The sequence below is a fragment of the Thunnus maccoyii genome, chromosome 15 (assembly GCF_910596095.1).
Source record: "Thunnus maccoyii chromosome 15, fThuMac1.1, whole genome shotgun sequence".
Taxonomy (NCBI): Eukaryota; Metazoa; Chordata; class Actinopteri; order Scombriformes; family Scombridae; genus Thunnus; species Thunnus maccoyii.
This window is the reverse complement of record NC_056547.1, coordinates 24,630,994-24,643,977: the sequence shown is the minus strand read 5'-3', so window position 1 is coordinate 24,643,977 and position 12,984 is coordinate 24,630,994. Positions and strand designations below refer to the sequence as shown.

Here is a 12,984-nt window from a genome sequence, read left to right as displayed (position 1 = left end):
GATCATCAGCGCAGAGGTTGGTGACCCGCTTAGTAGTTCTGGAACAGCTGTTCAAGGGGCAGAGACTGCGTATGTGTGTATGCGCGTCGACTCAGACGCACACACACACACAGATGAGGCTGAACAACAACTAACAAGCACTGGGCACTTAGACTGGAGAGATGGATTAGTGCTTTTTGCCTCAGGATGGAGGGATGAACAATAAAAGGATAGTACGAACGGATTGCAAGTAGGGTTTGGGTTTTGGGGGCGGCGGGGGGATTAAAACTACTGAGGCTGGTAAGGATGGAAACATGGCAATTGTACTATTCTGCAATTCTCAGACCAACAGGGAGGCGTACAGTGAGCTTTTACAGGTCACAGCTAGGTTACAGAATGAAAAAAAAAACTACAGGGATGGGGAGAGAGTAGTGAGTGTAGTGAAAAGGTCATTGTGTTAGAATAGGATTTGTTGTGTGGTTAAAGAGTGCTGACAGCCTTCCTGTCAGTTTACACTCAGCCACTTTCTGTAATTTGGTCTCCAAGGGATTTTTCAAACCTGTAGAGGGCTGTCAGATGATCGAACAACTGTGGCCACCATGTTGGATGCCCATAGGATAAAGAAGCAAAATTGTGTTTCTAATAACAGCACTTTCAACTTAACAGGCATGGTTAATTTCTGTGATACTGAACAAGGGTTGATGAATTTTCTAGATCTTATCTAAACAATTTTGTGTCTTAATCATGCTAAACACCGGATGTGTCCTAGATCTGTACTACATGCTAATTTAAAGCATGGTTTTAGTATGTAGTGTATGAAAAAATTGAGTACACTCAAAGCAGTTGGTATGCATACTAAAAAACCCTTGATGTGTAAGCATGCTGTCAATGGACACTATTTTACCACAATGCAATTCACAAAGGAAAAAAAAATTAATAATTGTGTTTCAGAAAACAAAAAATAACTTAATTAAAAAAGAACATTTTGCTGTAACTTTAAGTTTAATTGGTCATTGCATTGTAAAATTGCAGTGCAAGTATTGAATAGTTTTCTGTACATTCTGTTGTTGATTTAAAGTATACTAACAAAAACACTACATTATTAAGATTAGTACAGTATACTGTACATAACATACATATACATACATAATTAGCACAGTATGTAGGATGGAACTGGGACACAGCATGTGTGTGGCTAAGTAGCTACAGGCTAATTAAGTTTTAATGGTTGTTAGTTCACATCAAAAGTGGTTAGTCAGCCAAATTAGCCTGCTGGGCTAGTTAACAAACCCAAAACCAATAGTTATAGTAATGTTACAATACAATGATATGGAAATAATATACATTACTAAACAATTTCATTGTTCTGCATTGCACTCACCATATATCTTAGAATTGCGTCAGAACATACTGAATCATACTGTGAATAGTAAAATCTGCTATGATGGCGTTGGCCATAGTTGAAATACTCAATACTTACATCTTTATTCACTTACTTCATTCACTTTTTCTACAAGCCAATTAGGCTGAATGTTTGCTCTGGGTGTCATCAGGAAGCATTACTTGCTGTAATGAGGGTGTAGAGAATCTTTGTCTCTCCAATTAAATTGCATTCTTCTCTTCCATGCTTTTCTCTTGATACAACCCCCCCTACCCCAACACGCTGCCAACACACCCACACACACATACACACAAAGGCGCAGACTGTTTGTTTTGTGGCTTGTGTTCTCTAGATGACAATTGGACCACGTAGGCGGCTATTATTAATTTCTGCAGGTAATAAAAAGTGTGTGCGTCAATGCGTGTATGACAGGTGTGCGTTTTCCAAACACTCGGTGCTCTCAGTCCTTTTTATGCCCGCTCAACAAAAACGCACAATTTACAGGTTTATGGTGAGACCCACTGATTTCACATATGCGCAGCTTTCAGTGCTGCAGACACAACTCAGTTACTCCTTGAGGAGAAAGTCATTTGTGGCTGCCTTTGTCCTTAGACTGTGTATTGGGCTAAGGACTTACTGACCTGTGCTGCGCAGTAGAGCAAAAAAGGAGAAAATGTGTTCACTTAAACCACTTATTAGTGACATTAACTGTAAATGTTAGGATAATATGTCACCATTTCACATGTAGACACTAGAGAAGAAAGGAAAAAAATCACAAAAAGGACACACTGTATCTGTCAAATGTGGATCATGAAATTACTCAACAAATGAAATGAGATGTGTGCTGTCAGTTTAATAGGACAGAAATATAAAGAAAGATGTTCTTCTTTTGATGTGTTTTTTGGAAAGATGTGAACAATTGAGCATTTTAACAACAATGCAGTTCAGCAAATCATACCTAGACACAGTCTAGGTCTAAGCTTTTTTTATGCCAGGTTTCCTAATCCTCAGAGTGTGCAGTATTCACTACTCACCAAGCAGAGAGAAGGAAATCATAATTGATGGCTATAGTTCTCCCTTCAGTAGCTCGGGAATTGGCTGCAAACATTGCTGTCAGTGTACAAGCATTTACTCTAATGCCTTCAGGATAAGGGACTTAATATTAGTCTAATTGTATTAGCTGAGTTAAGAGACAATCAGGTATGTGGGTTTTGTTTTGCCAGGCAGAGATAAAGACCTGCAACACCAACACCGTCCATCTTATGTGTATCACACATACAGTATGACTTTCTCAAGTTCATACAACACAAACAGTGCTTCTTCTCACTTTCTCACACACATGCATAAAGTTGTTGGTGTAATTACCCAGCATGACTGAGGAGAGGTTGGAGTTCGGAAAGGTCGGCCAAGACACATCAGATGTGTTCAAGCCCTGGTGATACTGTAATTTATATCACCATTCACACACACTTACACTCAAGCAACCACTTTGATGGTGGATGAACACAAGCTAATTAATTGTCTAGTATATGGTAGAAAACTAACAAGCACAAGTTTGTTGCTTTTTTTTTGCACAGAATATTAACAGTGTCATATCAGTAGTAACATTAATTAATAAATGAGGGCACAAGTTTTCTCTACATGCACTATGAATACCAAGAATTTATCCTGAATTTACCCTGAAAACACACCAAAGACCTAAATAATTTACACAAAGGCCTGAAGTGTTTTCAAATGTAAATTATGATATTTTAAGGGGACTGTATTCGAAACAGTATTCAAATATTTTCGCCTCAAATTCAGGGTTAATTAATGGGTAAATTAACAGACTATTACATATTAAAATTTTTTTAAAGGATTATATGCACAGATTAAAGTGAGTATATCATTTTGGAAAAAAACAAATGACACAAACATTCTTTCTCTTGCAAAGTAAAAGTTGAGTCATAAGGCAATAAAACACTCTTACTCCATTCAGTACACTTGGGTTTTGCTGTTACAACCTTACTTGGTCTGGTATGACCAGTAGCTTATGGTGGCTAATGTTAGCTAACGTTAGCAAACTTAAACTAGATTTTATTGTGTAACTAACATTAATGAGTCAGTTTGTGGACTTTTTGAATCAAAACTTTACTTGTGGTTGCGCTCTTATTGCTTGTTACACTACAATTTGGCATGTAACAGATGAACATTTCACTGGTTTTATCATAAAAGTAAAACTTCACCATTTTTTAAAGGAGAAAAACCCTTTAAAATGTACAAAATAACATTACAGGTACTACTTAATTTGCACCTTTTAAAAGACCTTAATTTCTCAATTCAGGTGCAACTTCATGGGTCACCAAACATGGAAATCATAAGCGGATGAGTACATAGTAAGATTTTTTAATGGATTATATGCACTATTTAAGGGTTTTAAGGGGGATAAAAAAAAAAAAAACATTTTAAAAATTGGCCCCAAAACTCAAGAAAAACCATTTCTGATTTTCACCTTGATTGAAAAATTAGAAACTTTTTCAAGTACAAATAAATGCAAATAAAGGAACACTTTTATGATTTTTGTCCATTTAAAAAGGTAAACCAAGTCTAGAATCAATAAAATACCTGAGTATATTATAATCCATTAATTCATTCATTAATTATACCCTTAAACCCCATCACAAATACCCTAATTACATCATTAGTAATGGGTAAATGAATAGGATTTTAAAGTAATAACTTAAGGGATTCTGTTTCATAATGATGGTTGCACTACATGGTTGCATCACTGAAATCGTGTTTTGTTACTGTAGGCATGTGGAGTTGAGATGAAGATTAGGAGATCTGAACACACACAGACACACACGTACACAGACACACACACCACACAGCTGATTTGACACACAAACACACAGCTGGCCAGATAAACCCATAAATGTGATCAGTGGGCTAGACGTCACAGGGGTGCGTTCAGGATTATTTAATGTTTTGCGAATGTGATGCAGCAGTTTAAAGACTTGCTGTGTTGCATAACATCCCGTGTCAAGGGGATTGGGACACAATACTGTGACAGTATGTAATACAAGGCTCACTTTGATTTTATTTGAAAATGCAGAAAGTCATTGTGTGACTGGTCAAAGTCATGTGGTCAATTTGTCAACGTCTTGCAGGAAACTGCTTTATGTTACTTATCTATTGTTTGCTTTGTGATTAGATTTGCACGAACTCAATTTCTGTCTATTGCAGCTGTCTGGTAATGGTACCATCTATTTAACCAACTCGGTTTTTAAGTGCTTTTTCTTCTACTTCCAACTGTGGCTGACAGTCAGTTGTGCCTAGTGTTGCTTTATGATTTCTACCCTCCAATTGTTCTTTTCTATTGTGGTGTGACTCTAGGGACGTGCCAGTGTTTGCTTACCAAAACCTTTTTGATTCTCGTTTGTCACCAGAGTTCATTCTCTTCTCTCAGGGTTCGTACAGATGCTGGAAATCCTTGAAAACGCTTGAATTTTAATGTGATATTTTCAAGGTATGAAAAGTGCTTGGATTTTGAATAAAGAGCTTGACACTGCTTGAAATTGTAATTGCAATTTCATAATAAATCACTGGGCCGGTGTCACGTTTTGAAACTTAAAACTGTGTTTTCCTTATTAATTCGTCTCTCTTCTGTAGCATGTTCTCACTAAATATAATTTTGGTTGTTTATAGCACAATAACATCTGATTTAATGTGATAAGGAAGTGAAATAATCATTTTACCACAGCCGTAAGGTGTTGGAAAATCTTGAAAATGCACCTTGAAAATGCTTGAAAAGTGCTTGAATTGGATTATTAGAAAAGGTGTATGAAACCTGTTCTCAGTTGAATTGTTGCTGACCTTCTGTTTCTTTATCTCTGATTGACAGGTGTGAAAAGCGGCCTGGCTAGTGCTATAGTCACTGCTGTTGTCAAGGAAACCCAGAGCCCTGTCCCGTTGCCATGGGGAAACAAAACAGCAAGCTGCGGCCAGAGATGCTGCAGGACCTCCGGGAGAATACAGAGTTTTCTGACCACGAGCTGCAGGAGTGGTACAAGGTAGACAGACACACTGCAAACAGAGTTTCCAGACTTTGTTTGAATTTGTTGTACAAACCACTTGTATTACAAATTCAGAAATGGAAAGGAATTAAGTAGTGTACTTTACTTGAGTCTTTCCCCTTTTATGCTACCTCATATCCCAATATTTCAGATGGAAATATTGTACTATTTACTTCACTACATTTATTTGACAGCTATAGTTAACAGTCACTTTGCATATTAAGATTATACATACAAAATATGCAATCATCCCATGTATGTATACATGAACTGTTATGAATAACAAGAAGTCTATAAAGTAGTTCAAATCGAACAGCTACAACATAAAAATGCTGCTTACATTTTAATAAGATAAACTTTATTAATACAACACAGGGAAATTCAAGCGTCACAGCATCAGAAGTACAAGAACAGATGCATATTATAGTTATGTAACTAAAATAGAATACTGTATACATTATGAACATCTATCATTTACCAATGAAGCATGATAGCATAGTAACTATAAAGGTTGGAGACAAAGAAGTTGTAATAAAAAATGAAATACTTAGAATTGCACTTGAGTGAATGAAACGCAGTAGTGGTTGTATTGTGTCTGCAGATAGCAGTTAGCAAACTTAGCTGGTGAACATAGTGGAGCATTTAGAAGCTAGTGTCAGATATTTCCCTCAGGAGTTGGTGGAGACCAAACAGAGTTAAAACAGAGTGAATATTGGACTTAGATTTATCAGGTGGCCAAAAAGCATGACTCCAAATGAATGGTAATGGGAATGCTCTGTGGATGTGTAAATAAGCAAATATTAGCTAACATTAATGCTTGCTAATGTTGTGTTCACAGCTTGTTTCTGCTACCCCCAAGTGACCAAAAAAAAGGTTTAAGTACAATTCTGAACACGGGCTTTTATATTGTTGGATTGCTACTTTTAGTTAAGTAAAAAAAAGGGGGGGGATCTGAATACCTATTACAGCACTGCATGAATTGAAATTAAATGCAGCAATTAAATTTTTTTCTTTTATCTTCACCTTCTGAAAGTATCATATCGAATTTGAGTTTTTTCAAAACTTTAATTACATCAGTCCTCCCAAACCAGAATGTCTGAATAAATTGTCATTATCTTCCTTCACTGCTCAGGTTTATTTAAGAGATGTCAGGGGAAAAAAATCTCAATCCTTTGATTGTATTAAGATGAAAATCTGCTCTATTGCATTCCACTGATCACTCATAGGACAGGAAACTGTTGTTTAGAGGATAATGTCAAAGTGTGTGTGTTAACTCTGAGTTTAAAAGTCACCAGTACAGTATAATAGTGTTGTTTAACTTGTACATCCATTAGAGGTATTTTAACACTTCAGTCACTGCCAAACAAGGACAAATAACACTTGTTAGCACTTGTCAACACAGATGAACACCAAGTACAATAGATCGATTAGAACAGATGAAGTTACATATTTGAGCAATAAGCTTAGTTCAGCGGTCCTATACAAAAATGAATCCTTCAGAATACTTCCTTCTTCTGTACAGTCATGTTTCAACAGTAATGAGTAACACTGACAGCAGCCCGCAATCTGACTATTTGTCTCCATCTGAGGCCGAGCACCATCCGCCATCAGTCTGTTAATCCACTGGGGAGACCAGATTAGATCTGGGCATGATGAAGTGCCGCAGTGACCTGACCGCAGGAATTATCTCATCTTGTGTGCATGAATGTGTGTTTGTGTAATGGCTATATGGCTTTATGTGTGGATTAGACCTATGGAACAGCTGTGTGAGCTGTCCTGAATAAGAGCTATTCATGTTAAACTGCCACCTCCCTGACCTGTGACTTAAGCCTCACTGACCCTGGGTTCCCTCACACTGACATTGGTCATGATGGTGTTCACTCTCAGCAGATTAACAGCTCCTGGATGCTGGAGATGTCATATAAACTGTTATTATATTCCACAGAATGCAGTCTCTTTGAATTTATCCAGCACTTTTTTGGGGGTATTTTTCAGCAATAAATCTGTTTCTTTGAGTCAGCAAGCCTCTTCTAAAAGTGACGCACTCTCACAGACAATGTCAGACACTGGCAATGAAATTTTATTAGGGGCAGGGCCATGTTCACTTTCCACCTTCACTTATGAGAATATTTGATAAGATGATCAAAAAGTAATTCCAGCCTTCAACTCAGAACAATGACTTTGCCACCTCGCTGCCCCTATCTTAAGGCCTTTGTAAAAAAAGAGCTTTATTTCTGCTGAACAAAGACCAAGACTGACATGACTTTTACCTACCTTTTCTTCTCAAGCACAATGCGGCTTTATCAATTGTGACTCCCTGAAAAGTAGATAGAACTGCCTTCAACCATCCAAGACTAAATTTCTCTTCCACAAGACTATATGGCTGGACTGTGTATGGTAAATGTGCATAATTGTGGTCAATTTGTTATAGAGCAATCAGTGATATTTTCTATAATGTCAATTCCTGGATATTAAATGCATTCATCTGCAATTTTCTGTAGTGGTCGTAGTAATATTTGTTGTTAAAGTGTGCTGAAGTATCATATTACCTGACATGGTTAAGCATCGTAGGATTAGCATGCTAGGCTAACAGTCTGTCAGCTGTGTGACTTTATATCTGTTCTGCGCCGTGACATCTTTCAGTGCACACAAACACCGTAAACACACCTGTCATCTGCCCAACACGGTGCTGTTAAACCAGAAACACCACGGCTACACCTTATTTTTATACAGTCTATAGGCTACACACAGCATGGCACAGCTATGCTAACAATGCTAGCCATGCTCACTAGCTGCTAGCCGTCGTGCAGGCTGGTAACATGGATCCGTTGCGTCTCATTGTGGGTGGGGTTCCTGTCAGTGTTGGAGCCTCCGTGTGAGACGCTTCGGTCGGTAATGTGTTTTTTTAAAACTTATTTCAGGGCTGCACTCACTCACTCAGGGTCTTTGCTGTAAATGCCCCATGAGGATGTAATTGAAACTGTCTAATGGGAAACACTGGGCCGGCCGACCAATGTTGTAACTTCTTCACTCAGTGAGTCAGTCAGTCAGTCAATCAGTGACAGACATTCAGGGTTATAGGGCTGGTCCGTGGCTGGTCCAGGCAGAAAGTACTTCTTCATTCTGTCCAGAATAAAGTGTTGCATGAATGAAACATTTACTGGTATAAGTTTTGTTATAGAGATCCAATTCCTGGTTGTTCTGAAGTGATTTTAAAAAGGTTTGATTTGGGTCAATTATGACAGGATGTATCACAGGGTGTAACTTAACATGATATGTATCGATATGTATCATAGACATGTATCATATTGTCCTGGAGACTGAAAGAGAGAGTGAAAAGGACTCCACCCTTGTCTCATCTTATCTCATGATGTCTTTTTTCTCTTCTCCAGGGTTTCTTGAAGGATTGCCCCAGTGGAACCCTGAATGTGGAGGAGTTCAAGAAGATCTACGCCAATTTCTTCCCCTATGGTGACGCCTCCAAGTTCGCTGAGCACGTCTTCCGAACGTTTGACACCAACGGTGACGGGACGATAGACTTCCGGGAGTTCATCATCGCCTTGAGTGTGACATCACGGGGCAAGCTGGAGCAGAAGCTGAAATGGGCCTTCAGCATGTATGACCTGGACGGAAACGGGTACATCAGCCGTGAGGAGATGCTGGAGATTGTACAGGTGAGCAAAGGACACTGGGTAGTGAAGTTTGGTTGGGGGCAATGGATGCAGGAATATAAATTATGATGTTTTTAATTTTGAAAATAATCTTCTTTTTGTTGTTTGTTTGTAGTAGCTGGCCATCCTCAGGCCTCAGGTGTTATTTAGTACTGTTATATAGTGCTGTAAATTACTCCATACCAGCTGTTTCACATTGGAACAGCAGTGGAAACATTTACTGAATGGAAACATTTAGGAAACATTTTATTGATGTACTCCAGCAATTTAGTAATCTACCATCATAAAAGTGGGGAACAGATTTTAAACAAGACCACAGTATACAGCTATGCTAGCACCTTTGTGAGGTTGTATTTTGGCCCGGTGGTGCTTTGACCTAAATGCTAACATTAGCATGCTAACTTCCACACAGTGCCAATCCTAACGTGCTGATATTGAGTAGTTATAATGTTTACCATGGTCACCATCTTAGTTTAGCGTGTTAGCATGCTATCACTTGTTAATTAGCACCAAACATAATGTGAGAGAATGTCATTACTTTTACAGGTATTTAGTCATAGACCAAAGTATTGCACTCTGACCTGATGATGGCGCCAGATGAAAAGTTAAGGGATCACCGATGTTACTACACCCATCTGTTAGTGACAAATGTCAACCTCATGGTGGCACTACAGGAAAAGTCAGGGGATCACCACAGGATTTATTTCATAGGAACCATTGAGTGTCAGTACAAAATTTTGTGCCAATCCATCCAGTAGATGTTGAAACATTTTACCAAAATCCAAAATTGTTAACGTCATGGTGGTGCTAGGAACAGTCAAATGATAATGCACTCCCTAGAACCACAGCACTAGTGTGGCCAATAAAAGAGTTGTTAACTGACTTTTAGTGTTTAGTATCGATCAAGCTCCAAAAATGCTGGATTCTACACTTCCCATAATGCAACTAATAGCATCTGTTTGTCAGCCTCTCTTTCTACAGTAATTACTCATGCCTTTCAAACTCTATGCCCCCAGTCTGTAATGCAGACCTTCTGTTTTTTAGCAACCCAAAATATTAGTCACATGGGGACTGAACATGAATCATATGTGTGATGACAGAAGACCCCAAAATAATGTCATAAATCTCTTTGTCATTACACCTTCAAATTTCCCAGAATCCCACTGCTGTACATTTCACTTGCACCAGTCAATCATATAGACTTTTGCATAGACAGAGAGATATGATATGATAATTGCTCTCTTCAAATATGTAACTTAATATATTTGTTTAACTGCATACAGGGAGGCTTGAGCTAATATGTAAAGACTTTAATAGACATACTTAATATTGGCACAGGCAACAGTTTGTATGGACACTGTTAAGTACAGCACTACATTAGTGCTGCTTGTAATCCTTTCACTATTGAAGAGAAGAAAATATAGATGCTCATATGCTGAGATATTGGGCTGGGGATAGCGCAGTATATTCTGCGTGTTTGTGTGTGTGTGTGTGTGTGTGTGTGTGTGGTGTGTGCGCCTCTGGGTTGTCATGGATTAGCGAGTTAAATTTAACCAGAGTTTATCCCTGAGTGTGCAGAATACTGGGATTATCCTCAAGCTCATTGAGGTTACGCACCACTGGATGAGAGGAGGGGCCCATTGTGTCATTGTATACTGAGAGAGAGACAGAGAGAGAGAGAGATTGTCATGATAGAGGAAGTCAGATTTGTTTTAAACCAAATTATCGAACAACAGACCATCTTCACCCTTCACACCCTGATCAGTAGATATATAACTTCTATCTGCTTTGTAGATTCTTGATATGTTTTTTTTACTTAATCTGGTATGTGTCTGTTCTTTAAAAATTGAAAAAGGTTGAGGGAGAGAGAAATGTATGACATAATTAAAATAATCTGTAAAATCATATGTTGTCATGTTCTGTAAATACTGGCAATATTGAGAGATTTGGCCCAAAACAGAGGTGTAAGACAGGGCTGCAGTATTACTCCAGCCATGTTTAATAAATATATATATGAATAACAAAATCATTGGAGCAATAAGATACCCCACTGTTAGATATTCAAATTAAATGTGTTCTTTGATAAAAAAAAATATCTTTTTACACATTCACAGGATTTTACATATCAAAGTCTGTTTACAGGTCTTGGGGAGTACTACTGCAAATGTAAAACAGTAGTATAAAGCCTTTTGTGGTTCCAGAGGGAGCTGCAGCAAGTCTAATAAATTGCTTCAAGTGATGAGGCTTGAGTCAGCATCGGTTGGGGCTGAGGACTACAAATTTGAAAATGAAAAAAACAAAAAATCTGGGGGCTGTGGAGTTAGAAAGAAGTGAGGATACCAGATATCTATAGCTCCTCATGTCTGTTTGAGGTTTGCTGCTCAAGGCTACATTAGCCGCTACTAGCACAACACACCTGAATCTCTTATGGAACTGTTGGTGGTCGTGTTGCATTGTGGGTAATATAGGCACCAGGTTTTGACAAGGAAGAAGATTCAATCTCACGTCTGTATGTCATGTATGCAGTCCAAGCCCCTCAGAAGAGCACCGGGGTTTGAAGCCAATTTGACATAGTGGCAAAACTGTGGGTGCCCATTTTTCCCGCACACAATCATGGGAAAAGGAGCAGAGTATGTTTTCATGCGGGTAATTTCTTTACAGCGGGAAGTGGCATTTTGTCTTCGTGCGCCACTGAGCAACCTTCGGGGGCTCGCCTCTGACGCTGTATCCAGTTTTCTTAATACATCCATGACACAAACCTGAAATCAGAAAGTGGTTAGCCTAGCTTAGCATAAAGACTGGCTGCATGGGGAAACAGCTATCCTGGTTCACTCAAGATTTCAAGTGAGCATGTTGTATCTCAGTTTGTTCAATCCGCATGCAAACGGAAATGGAAAAAAGTCCAGGAAATGTGAAAGTCAGAACTGTTCATTCAGTTATCACCCTTTTATGGAGGAAAATATTAACTCTCGCTTTTATAGTCCAAGAAATAAAATTTTAAAGCTGCTCCGATGTACCGAAAAACACAGCGGGCTTATTTCGTACGAGCTACCTTCCCTTCTGAGGTTGCTGCTGTGACACTGATGTACAGTCTGTTTTACACCCTATATTCCCTATGGAGAGGATTTATTGGGCACCTCAGCTAATTGTAGATCTGTACCTGAGGCTGGCTGATACTCCAAGCTTTTCCGTGCTCAGAAATTAGTTTAATGCTATCAGGGGACAGGAGGCAGTCGTATCAGTCAACAGATAAAGATGTATCAGATCAATACAGTAAGCTATACTTGTAAGCCCCCCTGCCCTGCTGGCACATGCAAGCTGTCTCTGTGGTACAGTATGGTGGTTTGGCCTGCTACAGCCGTACAGATCCTGCGTGGGTATTTGTGGGAAAGCTGCCCAAGGAGCAGCTCTTGGCATCGGGGAGTAACAAATGTGAGTGAATCAAGTGGACTTTAGAAAGCGTGTTTATCAGCATCTTGAAAGCTACAGTGACTTTATTTTTCAGTTCAGTTGTGGTTTAGTTCTCTCCTGCTGAGTCTTCTTAATGGGTCCCAGTGCTGGCGTGAATTCACTTGTCTTTCTCCCCCCCTTCCTACCCCCACCCCCACCCAAACACCAACCCTGTCTCTCTCCTTCTTTCTCTCCCTCTCTCACGCTCTGTCTCTCAGGCCATCTACAAGATGGTGTCATCTGTGATGAAGATGCCAGAGGATGAATCCACGCCGGAGAAGAGGACAGATAAGATCTTCAGACAAATGGACCTCAATAATGATGGTGAGGGGAGGAAATGGTAAAATGGCATGATGAATACGCTGTGGAGAGGGGAGGGGAGGATGAAGAATGGATGATGAATATGACAGTTTATAGAAGATGATCTTTGAAATGTGCTCATTTTGTG

At 39.0% G+C, this 12,984-nt stretch overlaps 1 protein-coding gene across 6 annotated transcripts in view; it reads left to right on the top strand.

Annotated features, from left to right (window-relative positions):
* LOC121913669 (hippocalcin-like protein 1) overlaps positions 1 to 12,984 on the top strand; it is a 42,303-nt gene that overhangs the window by 27,557 nt on the left and 1,762 nt on the right. For 4 of the 6 annotated variants that reach the window (XM_042436403.1, XM_042436408.1, XM_042436407.1 and 1 more), the window contains 3 exons: positions 5,244 to 5,412; positions 8,808 to 9,089; positions 12,755 to 12,860. In XM_042436403.1, the coding sequence (XP_042292337.1) occupies positions 5,317 to 5,412; positions 8,808 to 9,089; positions 12,755 to 12,860 (484 nt within the window). In that variant the 5' untranslated portion in view covers positions 5,244 to 5,316. Of the gene's footprint in view, positions 1 to 3,151; positions 4,869 to 5,243; positions 5,413 to 5,748; positions 7,813 to 8,807; positions 9,090 to 12,754; positions 12,861 to 12,984 lie in introns of those variants that run through there. The other 2 variants (XM_042436406.1, XM_042436409.1) reach the window with 2 other exon arrangements.